General features: G+C 35.3%; 1 protein-coding gene across 9 annotated transcripts in view; it reads left to right on the top strand.

Annotated features, from left to right (window-relative positions):
* Window positions 1–12,074, top strand: part of LOC140159074 (myocyte-specific enhancer factor 2C-like) — a 174,407-nt gene extending 162,333 nt beyond the window's left edge. For 7 of the 9 annotated variants that reach the window (XM_072182406.1, XM_072182407.1, XM_072182405.1 and 4 more), the window contains 4 exons: window positions 5,099–5,268; window positions 8,803–8,920; window positions 9,357–9,510; window positions 10,385–12,074. In XM_072182406.1, coding sequence (XP_072038507.1) covers window positions 5,099–5,268; window positions 8,803–8,920; window positions 9,357–9,510; window positions 10,385–10,679 — 737 coding nt within the window. In that variant the 3' untranslated portion in view covers window positions 10,680–12,074. The remainder of the gene's footprint in view (window positions 1–5,098; window positions 5,269–8,802; window positions 8,921–9,356; window positions 9,511–10,384) is intronic. The other 2 variants (XM_072182412.1, XM_072182413.1) reach the window with 1 other exon arrangement.
* Window positions 12,075–23,839: the final 11,765 nt, after the last annotated feature.

Genomic DNA, 23,839 nt, shown 5'->3' with positions numbered 1-23,839 from the left:
ATCAATGTTTCAATGTTAATTTGTTTTCAAACCCAATTTTTTGGCATATTTGTAACAATCACGTTTTGAATGAATTAAGACAGTAAATCCCACATAGAACACCACAAAGTAGCCAAGATAGTACATGTAAGTGAGTTTTCTTTCATAACCTCATTATTTCAGTCAAAATAACCAAAAAACCTTCCTGACAGTTTTGGAAAAGAATAACAAAATATAAATTTGACCAAAATCATACATTATGGCTTTAATACATGTACACACAAAAAATACAGCATTAAAGTCTCAACTTATCATCAGCTTTGGGACAACAAATTGGTGTTTTTTGTGACCATTATTTAGTAGTTTAAGATTTTTTAAATCTCATCTTTTTCATCTTTTACATTTCATACATGTTTAAATTGTCAACCTATTAAAAGCTAACCCATATAGATTCCAGTTGAGTTGTAACGTGTCCATGCATTAAGATTTCAAAACGATGCAAGGGCTCTGTTTTTTCGCGGCAAAAGTACAAGGTTACGTGATGCTACACAAGGTTTTCAACGAATAAAGTGTAGATTTTTCATGACATGATTCAATTGGCCAATGAGGTCCCCAGTTCTGTATTTACATAGTATGCACGCTACATGGGGAAAAAGTGCGAAGGAACTAATGAAAAGTGTAGTTATTCTACAATTGACTGGAATCTATAACATCAGCTTCTACTTCGATCATTACTATCATTCAAGGTGATCAAAATATTGCATGAGTGGAAATTTCCATACAGCCAAAATATTGCATGAGTGGAAATTTCCATACAGCCAAAATATTGCATGAGTGGAAATTTCCATACAGCCAAAATATTGCATGAGTGGAAATTTCCATGCAACAGGAATATACATTTCACTCTATTCTGAGCTTGTACATAATTACAAACGCATTGTGTTTATTTTGGTGTTGGATAGTGAAATTAAAAACAAAATGTTTAAAATTATTATAGCGCAAAAAATTATCTGGAATAATTTACCACTTTTTGCAGTACAAATGGTCATAAATCATTTCTGATGGGTTACATTACACCATGTAATTGGGTGCACGACCCATTAACAGTAAAAGCTGGGCATGTTGGAAACACATACTGAATTGGTATGGTAAATTTGAAAAATGTTTCATGATACTGTCAACTTTTCAAAAGGTTTTTGAGATTAATTTGTGGACTAAATCTTGCATGCTTGTTAAATATTTGATTCTCTAAAAAGATTTTCCTTGTTCTCATATTAAAGGAGCATTTTGTGATTCTAACATCCACTTTTGATGGTATGTTTGAGTAGATATCCACAAAGAAGTTTATTCCCAAAATTTCAGTTGGTTCTGATTTTGCACAAGCACAGATATGTATTTGACATCGCCACTGTGCTGTAATTTTGTTTTGTTTTGTGATTCTAACATCCACTTTTGATGGTATGTTTGAGTAGATATCCACAAAAAAGTTTATTCCCAAAATTTCAGTTGGTTCTGATTTTGCACAAGCACAGTTATGTATTTGACATCGCCACTGTGCTGTAATTTTGTTTTGTTAACAGAATATAAATACAAATTTGATGATATTTTTACTAATCAAAAGAATGTAGCCAGATGATTCTGCTGGTATAAAAATCTCAAACTTTTTTGTTTAGAAAAGTGGGGGATGAGGCTATGGATCACAAAATGCCCCTTTAATAAAAATTGCAGTCACACATTTAACTTGTGGCATATTTTGATTTACCATAGGGTCTATTCATTGTTTTTCACCTCAATATAAACTAAGATACTCGGATTGATGTTTGATTGATTGAGTGATTTTCATCTTCACTTGTTTATCTTTGATTTTCTGAACATGTTTGTTTTGACAAAATTAACAATATCTCAGCTGAAAATAAATTTTGTCAGAATGCTTATATGTAACTTAAGTACATATTCTAAAGTATAGGATATAGATATGAAATTAAACACTGCACAAGACAAAGTATGGCAGTTACTTTCTAAGAAATGGCCAGATTCAGTTACACTGTAAATGATCACCCAGAGCAGGTATTTTACTCTTCCCAGAATCCTTTGCAACATGATGCATCACCTCATTTCATCAAATGACACTCCTGTTCCTGGCCATAGTGCATGTTAGTAACCATTGGTTACTGGTTCAAGCCTGGGCTCATCATACACCTGCTGCGATTATGATGTGCCATAGGCTTTGTGTTGCGATCATTTCGATCAGTGGTTCATAACAAAGAAAGCATGAGCCAGTTGACCTAGCAAAGATCATATTCTAACATGCACTACGCCAGTGAATTACCTTGCGCAGGTTCCCTTTGTTTTCATGTTGAGAATAGACTGGCTAAACATGGGTTGATAGTCAAGTAATAAACATAGTTTGCAAGATCTGGATGTGCTCTGTTCATTACGGTACTTTTTGTCACTATCGACCCATGTTGCACAAGACAGCATATCAGTACAGAAAATTAAAATGGAAGAAATGCATTGTGGGAAGTGTAAGATATCTTCTGATGATCACCTGTAGCTCACAAAAATAAAAATAGTTGGTAAATAAGCAGCAATGTAGAAACATAATTCCTTCTTTTTTTTCCTTTCTTTTTTTTGTAACAATCTAGTACAATAACACCTAGCCACTTGCCATTTTATTGTATAGAGTCCTTGTCAAGATAAAGTTGCTATTGTTGTACTTTGTTTTGTTGGTGGTGGCTTAGAAAAGAGCTGAAAAAGCTAGCTGCAAAATTAGCTCTTCATTGTTATTACATAACATGGTGGACATTGTAATACTAACTCGAACTAACCTGCTGACAGTTTTTACTACTCTTAATCCCATGAGAACTGCCTGCCGATTGGGCAAAAAGAAGTTTTCATTATTATTTGGTCCAATCAGCAACATTGTTAGAATAATTTCACCATGCAAAAAAATTGGGGTGAATTATTTGCAAAGCTCCATTCTGATTGGTGATTAAAGTGAAAATATCATGTAATTAACCAAGAGGCAATGTTAGATTGGCAGGTAGTGCTCAGGGGGTTAAAAGAATTAATGTAAAGGTTGGCAAATTGAACGAGGCGCTAGAGTAAAGGTTATCAGAAAAGGGAAAAAACAGCTTTTAGATAGTATGTCCAGTTGTTGAATAAACTCATCTGTGTGTCACTAAGAAGCTTCACAAACTCAGTTATATAATGTCTTGACACGTTTCACCCTCCCTGCCCGTGTCAACCTTGACATCCCAGTTGCACATCTTAGCCATGCTTGGGTGATGTTAATGAGTACATGGAGACACCTGTCAAGACAAATGGATTTCCATTTTACATAATTATTTTGCGCATTGTGCAGACTACAATGGGTTATTCCATTTAAAATTTGCACTCCCCATGTGGAAGATTTTGAAAATATCTTTCACATGGGGAGTATGGATTTCGAATGGAATGAACATGTGAGGCAGCTCAATTTGAATTTCATACACCTTCTGAGAAAGATTCATCCTGAATCTTCTACAGAGGGAGGGTAAATTTCAAATAGATGGTTATTCTGCTAATTCTGTTTGAATCCAACTCCCTCTGCAAGATATTTCTAGCTTCTTCCACATGGGGTGTGTGGGTTTTAAATAGAATATCACGATATGCTGAAAATCCCATCAAAATTGGACATGTTCATTTTAATTTGGTGCAAAGAGAGAAATTAACAAAAAATTGATCCATTGACTGATCTCAAAATCAATGATAGCAATAACTGACTTGTTTTGCTTCATTGGGTCATACTCAAGAGAAGATATCTTACACTTCCCACAATGCATTTCTTCCATTCAATTTTTCTGTACTGATTTGCTATCTAGTGCAACATGGGTTGATCATGACATAAAGTCCCTGAATAAACGGAGCACATCCAGATTTTGCAAAATATGATTATTTCTTGACTATCGACCCATGTTTAGCCAGTCTATTCTCAACATGATAACAAAGGGAACCTGTAAAAGTAATAGGAGCGTCATTTGATGTAATGAGGTGATGCATCATTTTGCAAAGGATTCTGGGAAGGGTAAGATGTCCTCTCTGGGTCATATGTACTAATATTAGGGCTCCTGTTTTAAGAAGTGTGACTTATAGCTGGCCTTGAATTCCCTCCTTAAACTCGTCAGGAGTGTAATTCATAGCTCCTTTTAATATCGCTGACAGGGAAATGCAAATTGTGATTTGTTCCTGACAATCTCAAAAGAATCGATCTTAACCCTCTGAGCACTATCTGCCGATCTAACATTGCCTCTGATTGGTCAATTACATGATATTTTCACTTTAATCACCAATCAGAATGGAGCTTTGCAAATAATTCACCCAAATTTTTTTGCGAGGTGAAATTATTCTAACAATGTTGCTGATTGGGCCAATTGATAATGAAAACTTCTCTTTGGAATATCGACAGGTAGTTCTCATGGGGTTAAACATCGTACAAAGCAAGTTATAGATCATCACCTTTAATTTAAAACGAAGCAATAACCTGAAGCCTTGCTGATTGCGATATTAAGTTGTACGATCATTAAAATTTTCTTTCTGTAAAAATTAACTCACGGTTTAAAGGTTTAAAAATAGTTAAGTAGCCATAATTATAAATAAACTCAAGCCATAACAGGTTTCATCATCTAGTATGCCTTTAATTCCAAGCAAGTGAGAAGCGTATATCTCTATTATCTGTCTCTCCATCTTTACTGCTGTCGACTGATCTCGGATGTCGCAAGCAACATCTGCAAGTTATCCAGCTCGGTGGTAAAACAATACTAATCAAATCTACTCGCTCATCCCCCATTGCCCAGCCATCTGTAAACAACAGCTAACAGTCAGATAGTTTGCTTGTCCAAAGTATCAAATAAATCTTGGCTAGCATTACCTTGCACTTAGCAACTTGTTAAATCTCAAACACTGAGCATGGCATTATTAGCTAGATAGCTTGCACTCACTGTGAAACATTGTGATGACTTCCGCTCGTTATCATGAATAGATAATTACACTACATTGCATCTTTTCATCTAATGCATGTAATTGATGTTAATCATTCATATTCATTGCTTTTGTTTTTTCAATACTTTTGTTACTACAGGAAACGTGTATCTGAGTCCTCCACAGTCTGTCACAAACATGGGTCCTGTTTCACCGAGCGGGAACAATAACAACAATCTGATCAGTAAAGGAGGTCTAGTAGGCATCAAGCAAGGAACGCTGCAAAGGCCCAGTCTCAGAGTTGTCATCCCGTCCTCAAGATTGCCTCATGTAAGTCATCACTATGGACCGCAATGGCCTCATCCCAATGGCGTTGTTCAATAACCTCAATTAAACAATCATAGTGCAGAATATGACCTCAAGTTGGAGAGTACGAGTTTTTGTACCCAAATTTTCCAAAGGTCATTCAATGAATGTACAAATGTATTGGGGTTAAAGAAACGTGCCATGATAGATGAGCATGTTGTGGATTCTAGTGCATGTCCTCAAAGTTTCACTAATTTGGCTCAAAGTTGTGTTACTTTGGCCAAAATGTTGGTAGTTTGGTTAAAATTTGAGAATTTTGTTTTTATTTGCAGCGACTTTAACAAAAAATAAACTTTTTTAAAATGAGTTTGATACATATTTAGAGAAATTTGATCCAGGAGGTCCTATCTGCAATAGCTGCCCTATAGACATTTGACAATTTCTGCATTCTATATTGTACACAATCTATCAAAAATGACACTTGGCAGCTATTGCAGATAAGGCCTTCTTCCTTTAAACCCTCAATTTATTTGTGCATTATGTATTGTCCTGTGAGTACAAGAATAATGTTATATGCACTGACAAAAGAAAAGCTGCCATTTGCATTGCACTATTCCAGATAAAATACATACACCCCCTATGGAAGATATCATCTTAATCTTCCACACAGGAGTGTAAATTTCGTGTGTGGGCAAGTCATGTCTTCCATACAGGGTGTATGGATTTCAACAGCAATAGCACAATGGACCAACTTCCTAGATTAATCAAGTAAAAGGTCCAAGTAAAATGTTAAAGTTACAGTTACATTTTGCGATATGTTTATTGGTCACCAGGAATGTAATCAAGAAGTGTAGTCCTACATTATGCTGTGCATAAAATGCATTGGACTTGAAGCATCTATTTGTCTGTATTTGTCACAAAAGATGGACAATAGGGTTATGATGATTGATAGAGACACAGCATTTAACATATATAGGGATTTTGATGTTATAATACAAAAAGCATTTCGTCGTTGGGCAGGAAAAACCTATGTGTCATTGGCCCCTGAACATGTTTAATGCGATCGCTTTGTAACCTCTTGGCAGTTTTGTTTTAACCATGTTCAAGGGCCAGAAGTCTGGTTTTGCAGATGAAAAAGTTTTGAAAACAACGATTTGCAGAGTACCCTCTGTGGAATAGAATTTTAGTGCATTGTTCAAAGGCTAAGAAAAGCAGCGAATATTGGATACAATGCTAAATTGATATATGAAAATGGATTGATATCATTTAAAACAAAATGGGCCTTCCCCTTGCATATTCTGGAGGCACACTTATCTGAGTTGATTGAAGGGGCATTTCCTGAGCCAGGCCAACAGTGTTTCCCCAAGACTGTAAGGTGCGCACAGATTCAATTAATCCAGTTATATGATTTGACATTATATATATGTACGTCAACAAAAACCTTGGACTGAGTGATTGTGTCCCAAAGTCTTAATTTGAAGAGATGGTCAGTGCAACATGAATACTACTTTAGTCTTGTGTGTTTATCTTAATTTTTTCGACATGGGGGTACTGGACAATACTTGCGGAGTATTAGAGATGTATGCCTGTGCCAAAAACAGGTGATGTGTAATTTCTTCGCAAAATTTTTGCATAATATAGGTCACAAACACCCATTTTCCCTCTATTTTATTACAATTTTTTAACTTCACCTAGGATTATTGGGGGCGGGGCTGAAAGGTATTCTAGCCCCCGCACCAAAATCATTGAGGGGGCTGAGCCCCCCAAGCCAGCAAGCCCCCCAGTTCCTAAGCCTATGTAATACTCGTCAAAACAATACAGGATAAATTGTAGTATCAATACTTCTGGTTAGTAGCCCCAAATTTACTATGTTATGTAAAATCAGAACTCTATGCACATACAAACTCGCTAAACAATCAAACATGCCCCTTTAACGCCAGGAACTCTATCGGGTTTTAAGATCTATGTATATTGAGGACACTTTATTAGTGTTTACACATGAACATCTCACTAAGAGAGCGAGTGCACACAGTGAATATGTGTCTCGCTCATGGCTTCATTGACGTATACAGCTACTCTCTATTCTGAAATAATGAAGCACTAAGTTGCCAAGGTTAAGAAAATAATGAAAGGAGATATGACTTTGCAATAGTGCTGGAAAAGAAACCCTTTGACCTAACTGGGATTGAAAATTTAATTTCAATATTTGGTCTGTGTTTGTGGGAAAACAGTGCAGAACTACCTATTTTGTGTTTTTTTTACAATAACAAAGACTTGGCAAAAGTCGAACCGTTCAAAATAATGAGTTGGTTGTTTTTTTCACCCCTTTTTTGTTCAAGATATATTGGGAAAATTATTAAAATTACTGTGTGCCACTGCAGCTGAGTCAAAGCGCCACAAGTGTCATGCGCAGCTCCAGTTGAATAGGCCTGATTAAAATGATTGGGATTGAGTTGTTTATTCTGGGAAAGCAAAACTTATATTTTGTTTTAATTTAACAAATTTAGTGCTGTATTTTGCTGACTTTAGGAGTAGGGCTTTATATCAAGGTTGACATTTACTGAGAGTTTATTGCGATGTATCGTGAGAAAGCTAACACTTTGTATGAAATGTGTGCATAAATGGGCTGGTCCAGTTGAAATCCATACACCCCCTGTGGAAGACATGACCTTAATCTTCCACACACGTGTAGATTTCAAACGGAGTCATCATTCAGGTAACCCCATTTGAAATTCACACTACCTGTGTGGAAGATTAAGGTCATGTCTTCCTTAGGGGGTGTATGGATATCAACTGGAACAGCGCAATGTATGCTATGGATAAAAGATAAGTTACATGCAGTGGCGATAGATTCGGTCCCAAGTGGCTGACAATGTTAAGTCTTTCAAATTGATATGCATTTTGTAGAATTGTATTAACAGAATAAATTGTAGGCGAACAAAAGCCAGGAAGTGCGCTATATTCATTGGGCTATTACAGTTGAAATACATACACCCCCTATGGAAGACAACCTTAATATCCCACACAGGGGGTGTGTATTTCATACGGAGTCACCATTCAGGTAACCCCATTTGAAATTCACACTCCCTGTGTGGAAGATTAAGGTCATGTCTTCTGCAGGGGGTGTGTGGATTTCAAATGGATCAGCCTGTTCTATGATGAACTATATCTTGAAATCATCATCAGACACATGGGTGTCAAATGCCCTTTTTATGTCTTGTATATCTTAATCTTTCTTTATTGTGGATAAAAACCTGATGGAGAAATTTGACGGTACTCTAAAACTATGCATAATTTGTGAGATATTTAATTGGTCATGATGTCTAGATCAGCAGATTTTAATAGTCTCATATGTATCTTGTTTTTACCACCTGTTGATTTTGACTCGCTTACAAGTAACATTAATTCTCTTGATTAACAAAATTAAGCCCCTCTTTGTTAATCGCAAATAAATACCTGCAAAGTGTAAGAATTATTTTGCTTCTTTTCCAGATGATTTCAGATCATTTACAAATATGTTTTTAACCATTATTTTTTATTCTATTTTTTAATTTTTAGCCGGGCACTGCCAATCAATCACTAGCAACTCCGACTGTTTCTCTAGCGACACCGAGTAATCCACCCGCCCCTGGGGCGCCTAGCTATCCTACGGCCATACCGACAGCATATCAACCTGGTAAGTAAGAAGATCAAGAAATAAGATGACGAAAATCGAAAGTATCACTCACTTCTGGGCTCAAATCCAATATGGTTGCGCCCTCGAAACAGGATATTATTGTGATAAATACCACAAAATTACTCTGGTGCATTTAAAGCGAGAATGTGATTTACTCAGTGAAATTCTACCAACATTCTTAACTAAACCGTATTAGCTGTCAATCTTTCCCCAGTAGAAACACACAGTATATAAGACATATGAGCCTGGCTAGTTGATGGAGGATTTGACATGTAAAATAAACGTTATTGGCTCGCATAATTGGGTATCTTATCTTCACCCTGGGCACCATTTCCACTTGCTGAAGCTGAAAATAGTTATCAATTTCTAATTAGGAATTATTCCGCGATCCAACCTGATGATTTCACTTTGATTTTTCTTCCTTCCCCACCACTAGGAGAGTTCCCATTGACCAGTGCAGATTTGGGGCAGCTGTCAAATTTTAACTCGCCAGGGACGTTGGTGACCTGGCAACAAGGTCAGCAACATCAACAGCAGCCACATGGACCACTGACAGCAGCCGTCCAAGCAGCAGGGATACAACATCCATTGTAAGTATATAGAGGTAGCGGGTGGTTGTGTAGTTTGGTGCGCCAGGCTATATCTCTTCTATCTCCCTCATTGTGGCCCTAAACATGCAGACACCACAGTGGGTGCATGGCATGGTTTCGGAGAGTTGCGTAAAATGTTGGTTCTGTGTATCAGACAAGTAATATTTGGATATGTAAAAGTTACAGGCCTTTTCGTAAAGAGCAGGGGACCAGCCTGGGCCTGTTGTCTATCGTACTCAGCATTGAGGTCAACTTGCACTGCCCTTAGGGGCTTGGCAGCATATCGACCCATGGCGCTTTGAGGGATGCAATTGTCCAGAAAGCTGTGATAAATGCCTTTTTTATCATTATTATTATTAAGTATGAACATAGGTCTTTAAGAAATTGTGTCACCACTATAGAAATTAATTGGGGGAAAACCGGTGTTTCTCAAAACTGTGTCACCACCGCAGAAATTAACAAAGGAGAATTTAGACTTTTCTATTTTGCACGGAATGCATTTGGAAGTGTTCACTGTGTGTGTGCGACTCTTGCAGACAATTTGAAATGCTTTGTGGCACAAAGCGATGATTATGTTGAAGGACCGACAGATGCACATATATATCCTATGATATGTCGCAGAAGGCAAGGACCTAATTCCCCCAAATTTTAATCCATGGCTATTCTATTTCTATGGTTACCACACAGTTCTGCTGTTTGGCAATAAACATTACTGTTCTTTTTATATATAATGCTGGCCGATCCATAATGGTTATGTGTACTGACAAGCTAAAAGCTGGGTCACTACAAACACTCTGTTTGTGTGTGTGTGTGTGTGTGTAATTCAATGAGGTAATGTGACAACTAATGTTTTCCTATTTTTCTCGTCACACAGGGGAGGTCATAGTCCAAACTCAATGCAGCAACAACACCATCAACATGCCCAACAACAACAACAACAGCAACAGCAGCAACATCATCATCAAGGACCAAATATGAGTATGAGTCAGCAGATAAAATGCGAGCCTCTCTCGCCTCCCAAAGACAAGTCGTTAGGAGTGCCCATGCAGATGAACCAGCTGAGATCGCCACCCGGACCAGCGGCCAACTCATCGCCTCCGACGCCGACGAGGAACTACGGGTGCGGACACTGGAAAAGGACCTCCCGCCCAACAAGAGACCACGAATGACAGAGACGTGGGTGTCATAGAGACGGATGACAAGAACATTTTTGACTGCGTGGTTATAGATTAACACGCTTGTGCAGCTTTTTCCCCCCCTCATCCTGTTCTACGAATTGCGACAGTCCACACATGTATTTTAACACAGAATCTTTTGAGAGTTGACACAAAAGTGGAACTGTTTTACACAGCGGAGAAACAAATTGTTTAAATAGTTTTGCCCTGTACAAGGAGCAGCAGGCACAGCTAACTTTTTGAAAACTGGTGTTCATCGTCGATCGACACATGTGATTTTGTTTTTGTCTTTTTATTGCTGAGTGTTTGACCCTTGACCTTCACAGCACTACTGAATATGACATGGCACTTATTACACAAAATAGCCCGAAACTATTAAAAAAAAAAGTTACAAAAAAGTTTAAAAAAGTATACTTTGTGGACTGAATTTTTTGTACACCCAGTCATGGCTGTAAATTATGTAAATGTTGATGTGGTTTTTGTGCCACCCCTATATATATATATTATATATAGATATATATAAATATAAATATATATAACAAAATCCAGCAGTGCAAGCACAACTTTTTTTTTTCATCGCTGAATGAGCTTTTGACCCGTGGCTGGTCGTTGGGAATCTCTTGTTTGTAAACTGCTGGTGGAGTGTCCCCAGATGTACTGGGCGTTTTTTGAAGAAAAAAAAACATGTTTGTCATATTGCTAAATGAATACTATCCAGCCTGGTGCTGCATGTAGATTTTTATATCGCTGCTTTGCAGCTTGTAAACAAGACTTTTTTTAGGACATGTACCTTGATCTGGTGATCGGATAAGAAATACAAAATATATAGTTGTAAAATGAAGCTTATTTTAAGTAAATTATATTAAAGAGAAAAATATTCTGCATTTTTTTTTCAATTGCATGTAGTTTCGACATCTATATATGTACTCAGTTTGCCTTTTGAAGTTGGTGATCTTCTAGGTCAAAGTTCATGACATGGTAAAGGAGAGCCAAGTTGAAGATGTATTCAAAAATGGAAGGTGGCGGGGAAGAATGTTGAATTTCCTTGAAATGCATATAACAGATTTTGGCAGATCACTCGACGTCGATTTGTAAGATTCAATAAATAATTAAAACCGGTAAAAACCCATGCAAAAAATGTCAAAATTATCTAGTTGTATAGAATATTTTTGGTATTTAGTTACTTTGAAGCAAGCAGTTTGATAAATGAGCTATTCTGTTTAAAATCCACACACCCCATGTAGAAGCTATTTTCAATATGTTTCAAATGGAATTAGCACATTAACCAACTCAATTTGAAACTCGCCCTCCCTCTGTGTAAGATTCAGATTGACTCGATCTCTGAGGGTGTATAAAATGAATGGAGCTGCCTAATGTGTTCATTCCATTGCATACTCCCCATGTGGAAGATATTTCTAACATCTTCCACAGGGGTAGTGTTGATTTTAAATGGTATAGCCCAACCCAAGCATTCTCACTTGCTTCAACAGAGGTTATGAAAATCGTATCCTCATTGGGCATAATGCACGCAAATACAAGGTCTAGCACACGTACATTGTAATTTTGTTTTGTCCCAAGTGCATTGTCTCTCACTCAGTGTCGTCCAGTAACAATTGCATTAGTATTTTGTGTGTGTGTGGTGATTAAAGATACACAAAAAGTGTCCTTCCTTAGTGTATATATGAAAATTAAAGAAAATGGAAGGCCTACTATTGGGTAAATTAATCAACTGGAATGTTTGTTTGGTTAATATTAAGGTAAATGTGTCATTCTTAAAATGGGCTGTTCCATTCAAAACCCATACCCGTGCTGTGGAGGATTTTGGAATTACAATCAAATTCAACTATTTCAATTATTCCAGATCCAAAATTTTTATCCAAGTTAAAAGTGGGAAATGTATAGAAGATTTTGGAATTTCAAACAAAATTGTCTATTTTTAGGCCAATTTGTGGATTATTCCACAGGATTTTATATAAATTTCAACAATTTTCAACTGGAATTTAACACAAAAGTGGAAACATTTAGAGCTTGATTGACCATTAAGTGCAATTGGAATTAAGTGAAAATCTTCCACAGGGGAGTGTGGATTTTAAATGGAAGAGCCCCCTGTAAACTTGATCAGATTGAGGTTGATTAGACAGTTTGTGACTGGGGATGTGTCAAACTTGAGAATATTCGGAAAATAAGAGGGTGGCCCGAAGTAATGGGCTATCGCTGTTGAAATCCATACACCCCATATGGAAGGCATGACCTTAATCGTCCACATGGAGTGTGAATTTCAAGTGGGACTACCTGAATGGGTGACTCCATTTGAAATTCACACTCCCTATGTGGGCGATGAAGGTCATATCTTCCATAAGGGGTGTGTAGATTTTAACAGGAACCCCAGACCTAGGATGGTGCGTCCGATGCTCTAACCATCGAGCTTAGTAATAATAAATTCACAGAAAATGCTGTGTATCTGTTGTGCACATATGACCTTCTTGCCTACAACTGATATATTGAGGTCATGGATTCGACTCTTATTATTTACTAATGCTAGACCGCTTTCAACATAAGAATTTGACCATCCTAAACGAAAAGTAGTGTCATTTTATATGCAAGAAGATATTAGCTTAATACTACATATGTAGTAATGTCAACCTGGTGAAGTTTACAGGTAAATGGAAGTCAACCAGTTGTGTTAAGAACTAAGACATAATTGCTCAGCAAACTTGATTCGATTCAAGGATCAGAGTTATGACATGCGTAAACTTGACTTGATTTTGCAGGGGATGCTTATTATAGATTGATTGATTGACAGAAATATATGTACCGTAAGAAATGTGAGAATATACTTTGCACTAACATTGCATACATGGAAATTATTTTCAATTGGCTAACACATGAGTCATAAAATTGTCCCTAACTAAAGGGAAATGACAGTTGTCGGAGCAGGTACGCCAAGCAAATTTGGCCAGATCGCACAAGTCGACAAAAGGTACAAAAGTTTGATTGGAAATGTCATTACCAGTTTGTCAAATTACAAGTTGACAAAATATATATACATACGTTGATTGGAAATGGCAGATATTTGACACTTTTTAATGTAATTTACTTACTAAATATCCTGTGTGACCTAATAAGCTAACGAGGTCAGTTAAGCCATGACATCCAAATTTCGCTGGAGTTATAATTAGATGCTTGTTTTCGCTTTAATTAATTATATTTATTATCCTTCTATTTAATAAAAAGAAATCATATTTCTTGTACTTTTTTCTTACAAGTTTAGCCACTGCAGGTGTACAGCTGGTCTATTTAAAAGTGATCTAATTGGATATGAAGACTAATTCCAGCATATTTTTGATGTCACGGCAAACTATTTTTTTTTTTAGCGTGAGAGGTGAGAGATTTGTGTGAGGAGGTTTCAGTGCAGTTTATAACTCAGGTCTCGCAGGTAGCTTGGCTTTGTAATTTGTTTGCAAAGGAGGCTAAAATAGAAATTTATTTGATGCATAAAAAGAACAGAAATGTCAAAAAAATACACAATTGTACAGATTTTAAGACTTTATTGTATGTTGAAATATGAACACAATGTTCAAAGTGATCCTTGTGTGTAAAGGACCTAATTAAAGATATAACTCAGTGTATATGGAATGCACGAACACTTTTAACACTGTATGGTTCATATACCGACACTTAAATGAGTTGTGTAACAGCAACTGTAATATATAAGCAGCTGGGTAAGAGGGGATCTCAAATTTTTGTTTTTTTCTTCTTTTTTAATGTTTCTAAAAGATGAGCAGAAAGTATGTATTTGATAAAATAGTCTTGATAGGTAATTTCTTAAAGAAAATGGCGATATACTGTTTATTCCTACGGAGTACACTCTTTTATTTGGTTTACCAGACAGCTGACACTATAAAAATGTTGTAAAATTTGTGACTGATAAAATCAAAGGTAGTTGAAACAATAATAACACGGTTTGTGGCATGATCATACTACATCTTCATGCAAGAATGAAAACTTGCGTGAAGGAACAGCGTTAAATTGAATAATAAGCTTAACGCTGTACACCTGTGCTGTGTCTGGCGGTTCTATCAATTAAAGCAGCCTACGTGCATTTCCTGTTTTTGCGAGATGACCAATGAACTAGTGTGTCACATGTCATGCAGGGTGAGGCCTGCCTACACATAGGACGGTAAAACTGGGAATTTTGGCATTAACATATATTTGTAGTGCAACAATTTTGACAACAATTGAATTGGCTTGTTTTAATGTCAACAATTTCAACTATTTTATATCATGACTTGCTGTTGCATGCCTGATAAGCAGTTTTACATATTTTTAATGTCACACATGTTTCATACAAGAGAGCATGTGATGTGTGAAAATTAAGTTGCACAAAAAATTCCACTTGCAGCTGTACATAAGGGAGCCTGACTAATTGATCTATAAGGTGGGGAAGTACAGGGGGAAAAGTTCTTGAGTCATAATGTAAGGAATGAACACAGGTATACAAACATTGAAAAATGTGACGAAAATATACAATTATTGTACTTGTGGCCAGGTACATGTATTTGCTATGTACATGTATGCTATTATACAAGCAAGTGATTTTTAAGTTCAAAATTAAAGTTTTCACTAAACTAGCTCCAACCTTTATACTGCAATTGCATATGATTTAAGAACTTTTCCTGTCTTAAGTCTCCACTCTATCAGTCAGTCACTTGTCTGGCATGCTCCAGAGCGCCCTCACAGATCTATAATTCAATCAGGAAAATGTTTGTACGTAGTTATGGACACAAAAGTGGTGGTGTATAATTTTGTAAACCGATCCGTATCCTCCATAATGTAAATCTTATTCAAATTAGAGACTTATGATTGCTTAACTTTGGAAGTCAAAATGAAACGGTTTGACGGTTTATCAAACACATACTTGTGCTCGATTATTGGAGTTAACATTCTTTTGAATTCTCATAGTAGAACAGGACTTTGGAAAGACTAAATCATATATAAATAAAACAATGATGGCAAATTTGAAATAAAGACGAGTTTTAAATTGGAAAAGTGCCGTCTTATTGTATACATTTTGAACGTGTGCAAGTTCATAAGACCAATTTACCATACTTGTATGTGTGTGTGCTTTTACTTACTAGTTAGCTTACATGCATACAAACAAACCTACACATACATATTCACTCAATGCAACTTGCTTAGGGATTATTCACCTGAACATATTCAACGGACATGTAAAGAAACTCAAGTCTGTTCAGTGTAATTTGGACCAAATGACCTTGTGTATGTGAATAGTTACTACTAAAATATGATCGCAGTGTCTTGTTAGCTCATGAGGAGTTTTATAGATCGTTCACTGATAAGCAGAAGCAATTCATAGAGATAAGGTCAAGGTTTCAGTATATATTGAACAAACTTGAGATTGTATAAAATATTAAGGTTTTGTTACAAGGCTGCTCTTGTGTATAAATATACTATAGAAACAAAGTGATACTGAGAAGATCTCAGATTGTTTGTACATATCACAACACTTTAAATGTTGCATGTATAACGTAACACACATAATTGTGAGTGAGTATTATATAATGCCATACGGGAAATATTATTAGGCACTGTAAAAGTTAAGATCTTCCTGATGATTTTTTTGAGTGTAAATTAGAGGAAACAGCTCAAGTTGATCACCCGATTTATATAAAAAGTTGATGAATTCAACTTGTAGAATCATTGTGTTATTCTTTTGGGTTAAGTATGTTTTTAAAACTTGAATCAGCGGTAGTGTTAAATTTGTATACAAAATTGGGTAGAATATCATGGAAAATATTGACTTTTACAGTAAATTTAAAAAAACACAAAAGTTGTGCCTTAACACAAAATTTGTCATATACACACACTTTTTTTGCCATGTACACATGTTAAGAAGCATGAGAATCCTTTGTCTGTATGCTTTGATTGTGACCTGATGACATTTTGTCTCACTTTGCACAATTTAAAGAGTGACAAGGGTTTCTCATCGAGGTATTGTATAGCATAACATGAATTTAGCAGAATAGGCTTGATTTCTTTGTGACACAACAAACAAAACTTTTTTACGTTGACTTTGTTTCCGTTATTGTTACACAGTTTTGGACATACGGTGTTTCATTATTTTTTACATATTTAAGAGTACAGTCTATTTGGTGATGATTTGCAAAATAAAACATTTTTTTACGACTAAATGAAGATTGAACTTTTAGTACACATAATTTGTTGTATTTAAATTGGTCCACTCATGTGTATACACTGCCCATATTGTCATATTAAATTTGTTAAGATCCTTTTTTCAATCAAACAAAATAATTTATTACCTGAACAATTATTGATAATAATGCCATGGATTAGAATTCTAAGCACGGACCAAACCATTATAGTTGTGGGTGAGGTGTATTTTAGAAGGAAAGCGGTGCAATAAATTTTGGGCCAAACAAAGAGTTTTAAACAATAGATTTAGAAACTTGTGGTATTAAGCCTCTTTGTGTACGTCCCTATTCAACTGAACCTCCTTGGGTCCTCGGAAGCAACACCATGCTTCCAAGCTCATTATGAAGACCTTACGAAATACACGCTACATGAAAGCTCGTTAAATTAATTAGTGATTAAATGTTTGATGAATTTATACAAGTGAATGTTTAATTTGTTCCCAACCTTAATCTCGTTAAAAAATCTAGCATAGAATACATATGCAAAAAATTGATAATGTAATATTGGGCCATGGTGAAATCATATTTTGTATGCTGTTGTGTAACTTTTATAAAATGTGACCTCCCTAGTGTACTTTATTTAAGAATTTATAAAAAGGTAAAATGTCTTTACATATTCAAAAAAAAAGGAAAAATATTGTATGCTCAGTTTTGTGATTTTTGGCAGCAGTATTTCAGTATATATTTATGTACATAAAAGTGAAATGTTTTCCGCTTTAAAAATGAGAAAAAATAATCATAAATACTATTTTATTATAAAAGTCAGTTGTACAAGAAATGTTTTATATGAAAAAAAGCATGTTTTTTTTTTTTTTTCCAAAGTTGCTGTATATACTAGGCAGAATTCATTGAATTGGGCTGAAATAGGAATATTTCAGGTGTCTTAATTAGTCAACTAATTTGGCATGAGATGATGGGTTTCATAAAAATATCCAATTTTTCAGCTGTTATCGGTTTCATATTGATTTGCTATCAGGGTTTAATTTATTTTATTCTCTTAATCTTGTGGGTGGCCAGCGTTAATTTATTGTTTTGTTTGTCGCCTTTTTTATTATTATTTACAAAATGTGTAATTGATGTTTTTTGTTTGTAAATAGTTGTTAGTATGAAGCCAGCTCCACAGAAAGATTTTGTTTGTTTAATTTGAAAAGACTATTTTTTATTTTACTTCTAGCTCAAAATTTGAGCTGTAAGCTTTTGGTGATTTTTGGTGTCACGTACCGCAGTGTGAAATGGTTATTGGTTGTTGTATTCGACAGTTAGAAGCAGCTTGATTAATTAGTAACGAGACAATGGTTTAATTAGTAAATCCCAGGAAGTTCAAACCTATTGATGACGTGCAAGCACAGAGGAAGTTTCTGTTAATTATGCTAATTATATGCATACAGTGTATCTTAGAAGAAAATGTTGTTGGGGACATATTTTGTCTTTATGTTTTTGCAATATAGTATTTTATTTTAATATAAATATGGGTATATTGATAAAGACAATTAAAGTGTTATTATTGATTGTTAAGAAAGTATTGGGACTGTGATTTAATTTAATATTATTTAAATTTTTATGGTAAAACCAACATTCTCATGTTTGTTAAAAGGGGAAAATTTTTCAAAAATACACTGTATCCATAAATATAAGGATGTATATTACCCAAGAACGCAGATTTAGAGATAAATTGGACAAGGTTTATTCCCATACTTACAAGAAGTCTAGTCCCGTGAATTACATCAGTTCATGTCACGTCAACAAATCTGGAAAGTACAGTGTACTTAGGGCTAAGTTCATTTATGCACATTTGGTTTTGTACAAGTGATAGGTGATGGGTTAGGTGGAGATGAGGTTGTTTCTTTGTTCGTTCTACCATCATAAAAACATGACAATCATAATTTGTAATTAAATAGACGCATTTGGGCTAATCCATTTAATGCCCACACTCCCCCTGTGGAAGATTTTGGAAATATCTTCCACTGAGGGAGTATGAGTTTCAAATAGAATAGTCAAAATTATGGAAGATAACATGTAAAACCATAATATCAGGGGGGTGCCTTAACCCTAGGAAATTCCAATTGAAAAACACACTCCCTCTGTGGATGACTTTTCTTAAATCTTCCTCAAGGGAATGCAGATTTCAAATGGATTAGCCCAATTTCAGAAAAGTCAACATTTTGTGTGATTTTTGGTCCAAGGTATATTGTAAATACCATTTATTAACCTCTGCTGCATTTGACCATGTCCCAAAAATATTAATATTTAATAATTTTTATTTGTTGATTTTGAGGAAATAACTTGGCACATATTGAGCAGTTGATTTCTCCTATAGACGTTTTATTTTTCTTGTTTTGTTTTTCATTGAGTACTATAAATGTACTATTGTTTTTAATATGTTTTCCTGATGAGGCCACATACAGTGATTTTGTCTTTTTGGTAAATGGACAATTTATCGATGTACACAAAAGAAAACCATGTTATGGAAGAATACCCATTAAACAGTTTGCTGGCTTCACTGTTTGATCTCAAAAGGCTGCCTTTTGTGATTTTTGTATTATTGTCTTCTTATTGTGATAAGGTATAGTAAAATTAACTTTATATATTGATGTTGAGGTATTATCACAATATTACAATCTTGTGTCCATTCGCAAAAGAAAGAAGCATGCTGAAATATAATATAACAATATGAAATAAAACAATGATAATAAAATCACACAAGGCAGCCTTTTGAGATAGTCCAGTATGTGATGTAGACAACAATTTGTAGCTACCTGATACATAGCAACAGGGAAAACAAATGTATGTTGAGGGATGGCAGCTGTCAAAGAAACATTATACAATTTAATTAATTATGTCCTTGATACACCTCATGATTGAGCCCGATTGCTAATTGACAGCAGAGAATCATTTACTTACCAAGAATGTGTAGGTTTTGGGATTGGTAGAAAAAAAGACAAAGACACTCTGTGTGGGTTTATTTTTGTACATTGTAAAAATACCAGGGATTCTGACTTGTGTTGATATTTGTCAAAGTTTTTGAGCACAATTTATTCAAGTTTTGAGTGAGTATTTGTTTATTATGTTAATAAGAAAAAAAATTGTGTGTCTTGATCAATGTAATGCTGGCCATTTCATATTTAGAAGAAATAAGATGACACAAAAATACAGACAAACTTTTAAAAGAAGTTTTTTTTTTTCTTTCTTTCTTTGCATTTGGCTCTAACTTCTGATGCCGCCTGAGTCAGTACCGACAGAAATATTTGTAACTTTATTTGGATGTGTTACCTGTAGTGATTTTTATTCAGCAGTGCTGTATTGATGCAGTCTAAGTCCAAGTTTTGCATTTGTAGGTTTTGTGTAGTAAATAATCAATTTGATATAATTATTATTATTATTATTAATGTTGATACACACTTTATAAGTGAAGCTCTATCAGAAACCAACTAAAAAAGTATCAAAATAAATAAACAGTTTAAACCAAGTGAAATATGTTTTTTTTATGTGTATTCACATTTTTGGTCTGAATTGGAATGGTAATGTAGGACTATGAGTCCAAAAAGAGATGACTCCATAGTATTCAACAGCTGTATTTTTTGTTTCCTCCCTTTTAGGGAGCACTGAACATTTGGTTTGGTATGTGAAGCATTTTATACACAAAATCATTGTCCATCAACTGCGTGTAAATTGGTATTGGATTTAGAATATGCCTAGTCGGGATATGTAATCGTTGATCCAAAGAATTTTGTCGATATTCAGAACTCTCACAATTGAAATCTACATAATGCAGTCATTAGCATAACTTCTTTTGGAACTTGGTACAGTGTTGCGTTTTCAGTTGCTCATTAGAGATGACCCACAATTCCATACAGTGGATTGTTTAATACATCCTGCCATGTTTTCCATTTGATTGGTTTCATAGGTGGTAGTTTCCAAACCCCATTCATTCAGTTTACAAAATTGTCCGTTTTGCCTAATACCTAAATAATGATCGGTATTGGTGAACTGAATTAACAGAGAACTGATACGAGCAGAAATATGTTATTTGTTAATTGAATCAAATTCTTAAATCATATTTGAAAAGTAAATTTGGGATGTTGTTTGAGTTTTCTCTTGAAATAGAATTTGGGAGCCAACTTGTCCTAAAACAGTGCTCGTGTTTCATTAATGGGTGTATTGATGATAACCCATGAATTGGATTTATAATGTAATGAAACAACACCTGCAAAATGTTGCATATATAAGAACATTGCTATTAATAATCCATTGTTATTAGCACCCACCTGCAGAGGGAATTATGTGCTGGTTGTTATGGCTCATGCAAAACAATTAACTTTATGAAGGTACCTTTGAACTAAGGCTGTTTCATTTGAAATCCATGACCCCTATGGAAGACATGGCCTTAATCTCCCACACAGGTAGTGTGAGTTTCAAATTGAATGGGTAACTCCATCTGAAATGTACATCCCCTGTAGGGAGATTAAGGTCGTGTCTTCTATAGGGGGTGTATGGATTTCAATTGGAATAGCCCAAAAGTGTACCACTGACATGAATGCAGCACATAAACCAGTTCAACAATAGGTATATATAGGTCACATATTAGAATGCAATATTGGTAGAGAGCCACACCAATCATAATAGAATTTCTGGCATGGATTTTGAAAAGCTAAATGTTGACTTTCAATGTTCTGATAAAGATGTGAAGAATTTATTGAACCTAAGGGGAAGTCATAACTTGGGATACCTCCTTGCTAAATTCCTTTCCAATTCTATTTGGTTATTGGTAGAGTTTAAACCATTACACACAACTAAATTTGTTCACTTACGTGAGCTTTTGACATGACGACTCTTGTCTATTTGGTTAGTTAGCTCAGTCTTTGGAAAATATCAGATGATGGGCCTTTATTGATGGTTTGGCCAAAAGGTCACATGGAAGTGAAAAATCTTCCAAAAAGATTGTTGCAACTTTGATCATGGAAAGCAAATTTGTTAATTTTAAGATCTTTGAGCTTGGAAAATGAATGGATGAATTACGATCTTCATGATTGTGAAAAATAAAAGCTCTAGTCACAAAAAACATGATGATAATTATCACCTTACACATTCAAATTGTATTTCCTTTAATCACTAATCTGTAATTAAGCTAATTAGGTTATCCCGACTCGGCATATTCAGTTCATAATCAAGCATTTGTTACATCAGTAAAAACAAATTTAAAAGGGAAATTGAATAATAATCTTTTACAAACTTATCGTTTGTAAAAATAATGGAGTGAAGTATTTTATACTATGTTAGTAGCGCTGTATTATTTGTGCTATCAAATAAAATGAGAATAGGGTATTGTGGTTAACCCCCTGAGCACTACCTGCCGATCTAACATTGCCTCCAATTGGTCAATTACTTGATATTTTCACTTTAATCACCAATCGGAATGGAGCTTTGTAAATAATTCACCCCAATTTTTTTGCGTGGTGAAATTATTCTAACAATGTTGCTGATTGGGCCAATTGATAATGAAAACTTCTTTTTGGCCAATTGGCAGGTAGTTCTCATGGGGTTAATACTGTTCCAGTATTACCTGTAAAGAAATATATTTTTTGTGGAAAATTCTGAAACAGTTACAGATGAAATGACAGCTATCCTGCATTATAAGATTGTTATGAGCTTGTACTAAAAAGCGAGTTGGCTATAATTGGGCTTCTTTGTATAAAAACACACCAGTGGAAATTATTAAAACAAAACAAAAGTACCTCACTACTGTCTTCATGTGTTTTCTTTTTGTCATTAGTAATATCAGCAAATGTTTGTAGATCAAATTACATGTGCATAGATTCTTATCTAGGAGTTTATCTGATGGTATTTCCTTCATTCATCAGTGATGATGCTGCGGTAACATTATGTGACCTTTGGATGGTTGATTAGCTCAATCACAGGAAGTCTTCAGATCAATAGTCTTATCAGGCACATGCATCCCCACGTTTAATGTCCTCCAATCGTGGACGCTGTTTGGGACATACTGAGAACGTTTTCTGATATTTTGTGTGTAATGATGACATTTACCATAGGCGGATGGGGGGATAAATCCCCCCAATATTTTGCCAGGGGTGGTCCATATAATCATCCCCCAATGTTAATGCCTGTGTGGGGGTATTTGACCAAATTATCCTCATATTTGGCCATTTTAGCTCCAAAAGTGCAATTTTTTTTGCACTTTGCTCGAATTTATTCCACTTTTGCACAATATTTCACCAGTTTAGCTTCAATATGGCAACATTTTTCGCACACTTTGTACGCAGTACCATAAACTTATTCTGTCGCAAAAAGATGCTGGATTCACTATACTTCAAGAATTTTTTTCAACTCCATCCCCCAATGTCAAAAAGAAATCTACGCCACTGAAATTTACCTCGCAACTGGACATCAGTGCATGACAGAAGACATATATCACAAATGCATCATACATGCATTTGGGGACGTTTGCAGAACTTGAACCGAGGACAGTCCTCCATTGCAGATAGGTCCACTCCACGGTTTAAATGTGAAAACATGAGTGCATCCGCATTTTCCCATACAACCACACATACAAAGTTCTCTGTACAAAATTGGAAAGGGGACACACACTGAGATTCTGTATAAAGTAGTTTGTCAAATTTATCCAAAGAATTGGTAGCCAGGGCTTTTTCAGAAGAGGGGTAAAATGGCACAATGTTGCAAAATCCCCCTGGCAAATGAACCCAAAATAATTATACGTCCCAGCTACATTGGCACCTCGTGATGTTACGCTGGACAAATTCCATTCGCTGTCTGAGGAGGTTTGTATGTGTGAATACAATGGAGCAAATAAATCTGCAATCAATTCATCATTGATTTGCTAAGAATTGAACAAGGCACCTGTCTCATCAAATCACTCGGACATCTTCGAAAGTGACAGGTGTCATC

Source organism: Amphiura filiformis, chromosome 8 (assembly GCF_039555335.1).
Source record: "Amphiura filiformis chromosome 8, Afil_fr2py, whole genome shotgun sequence".
In the NCBI taxonomy this organism is placed as follows: domain Eukaryota; kingdom Metazoa; phylum Echinodermata; class Ophiuroidea; order Amphilepidida; family Amphiuridae; genus Amphiura; species Amphiura filiformis.
The sequence above is the reverse complement of the archived record's forward strand: the minus strand, read 5'-3'. Positions and strand labels throughout refer to the sequence as shown.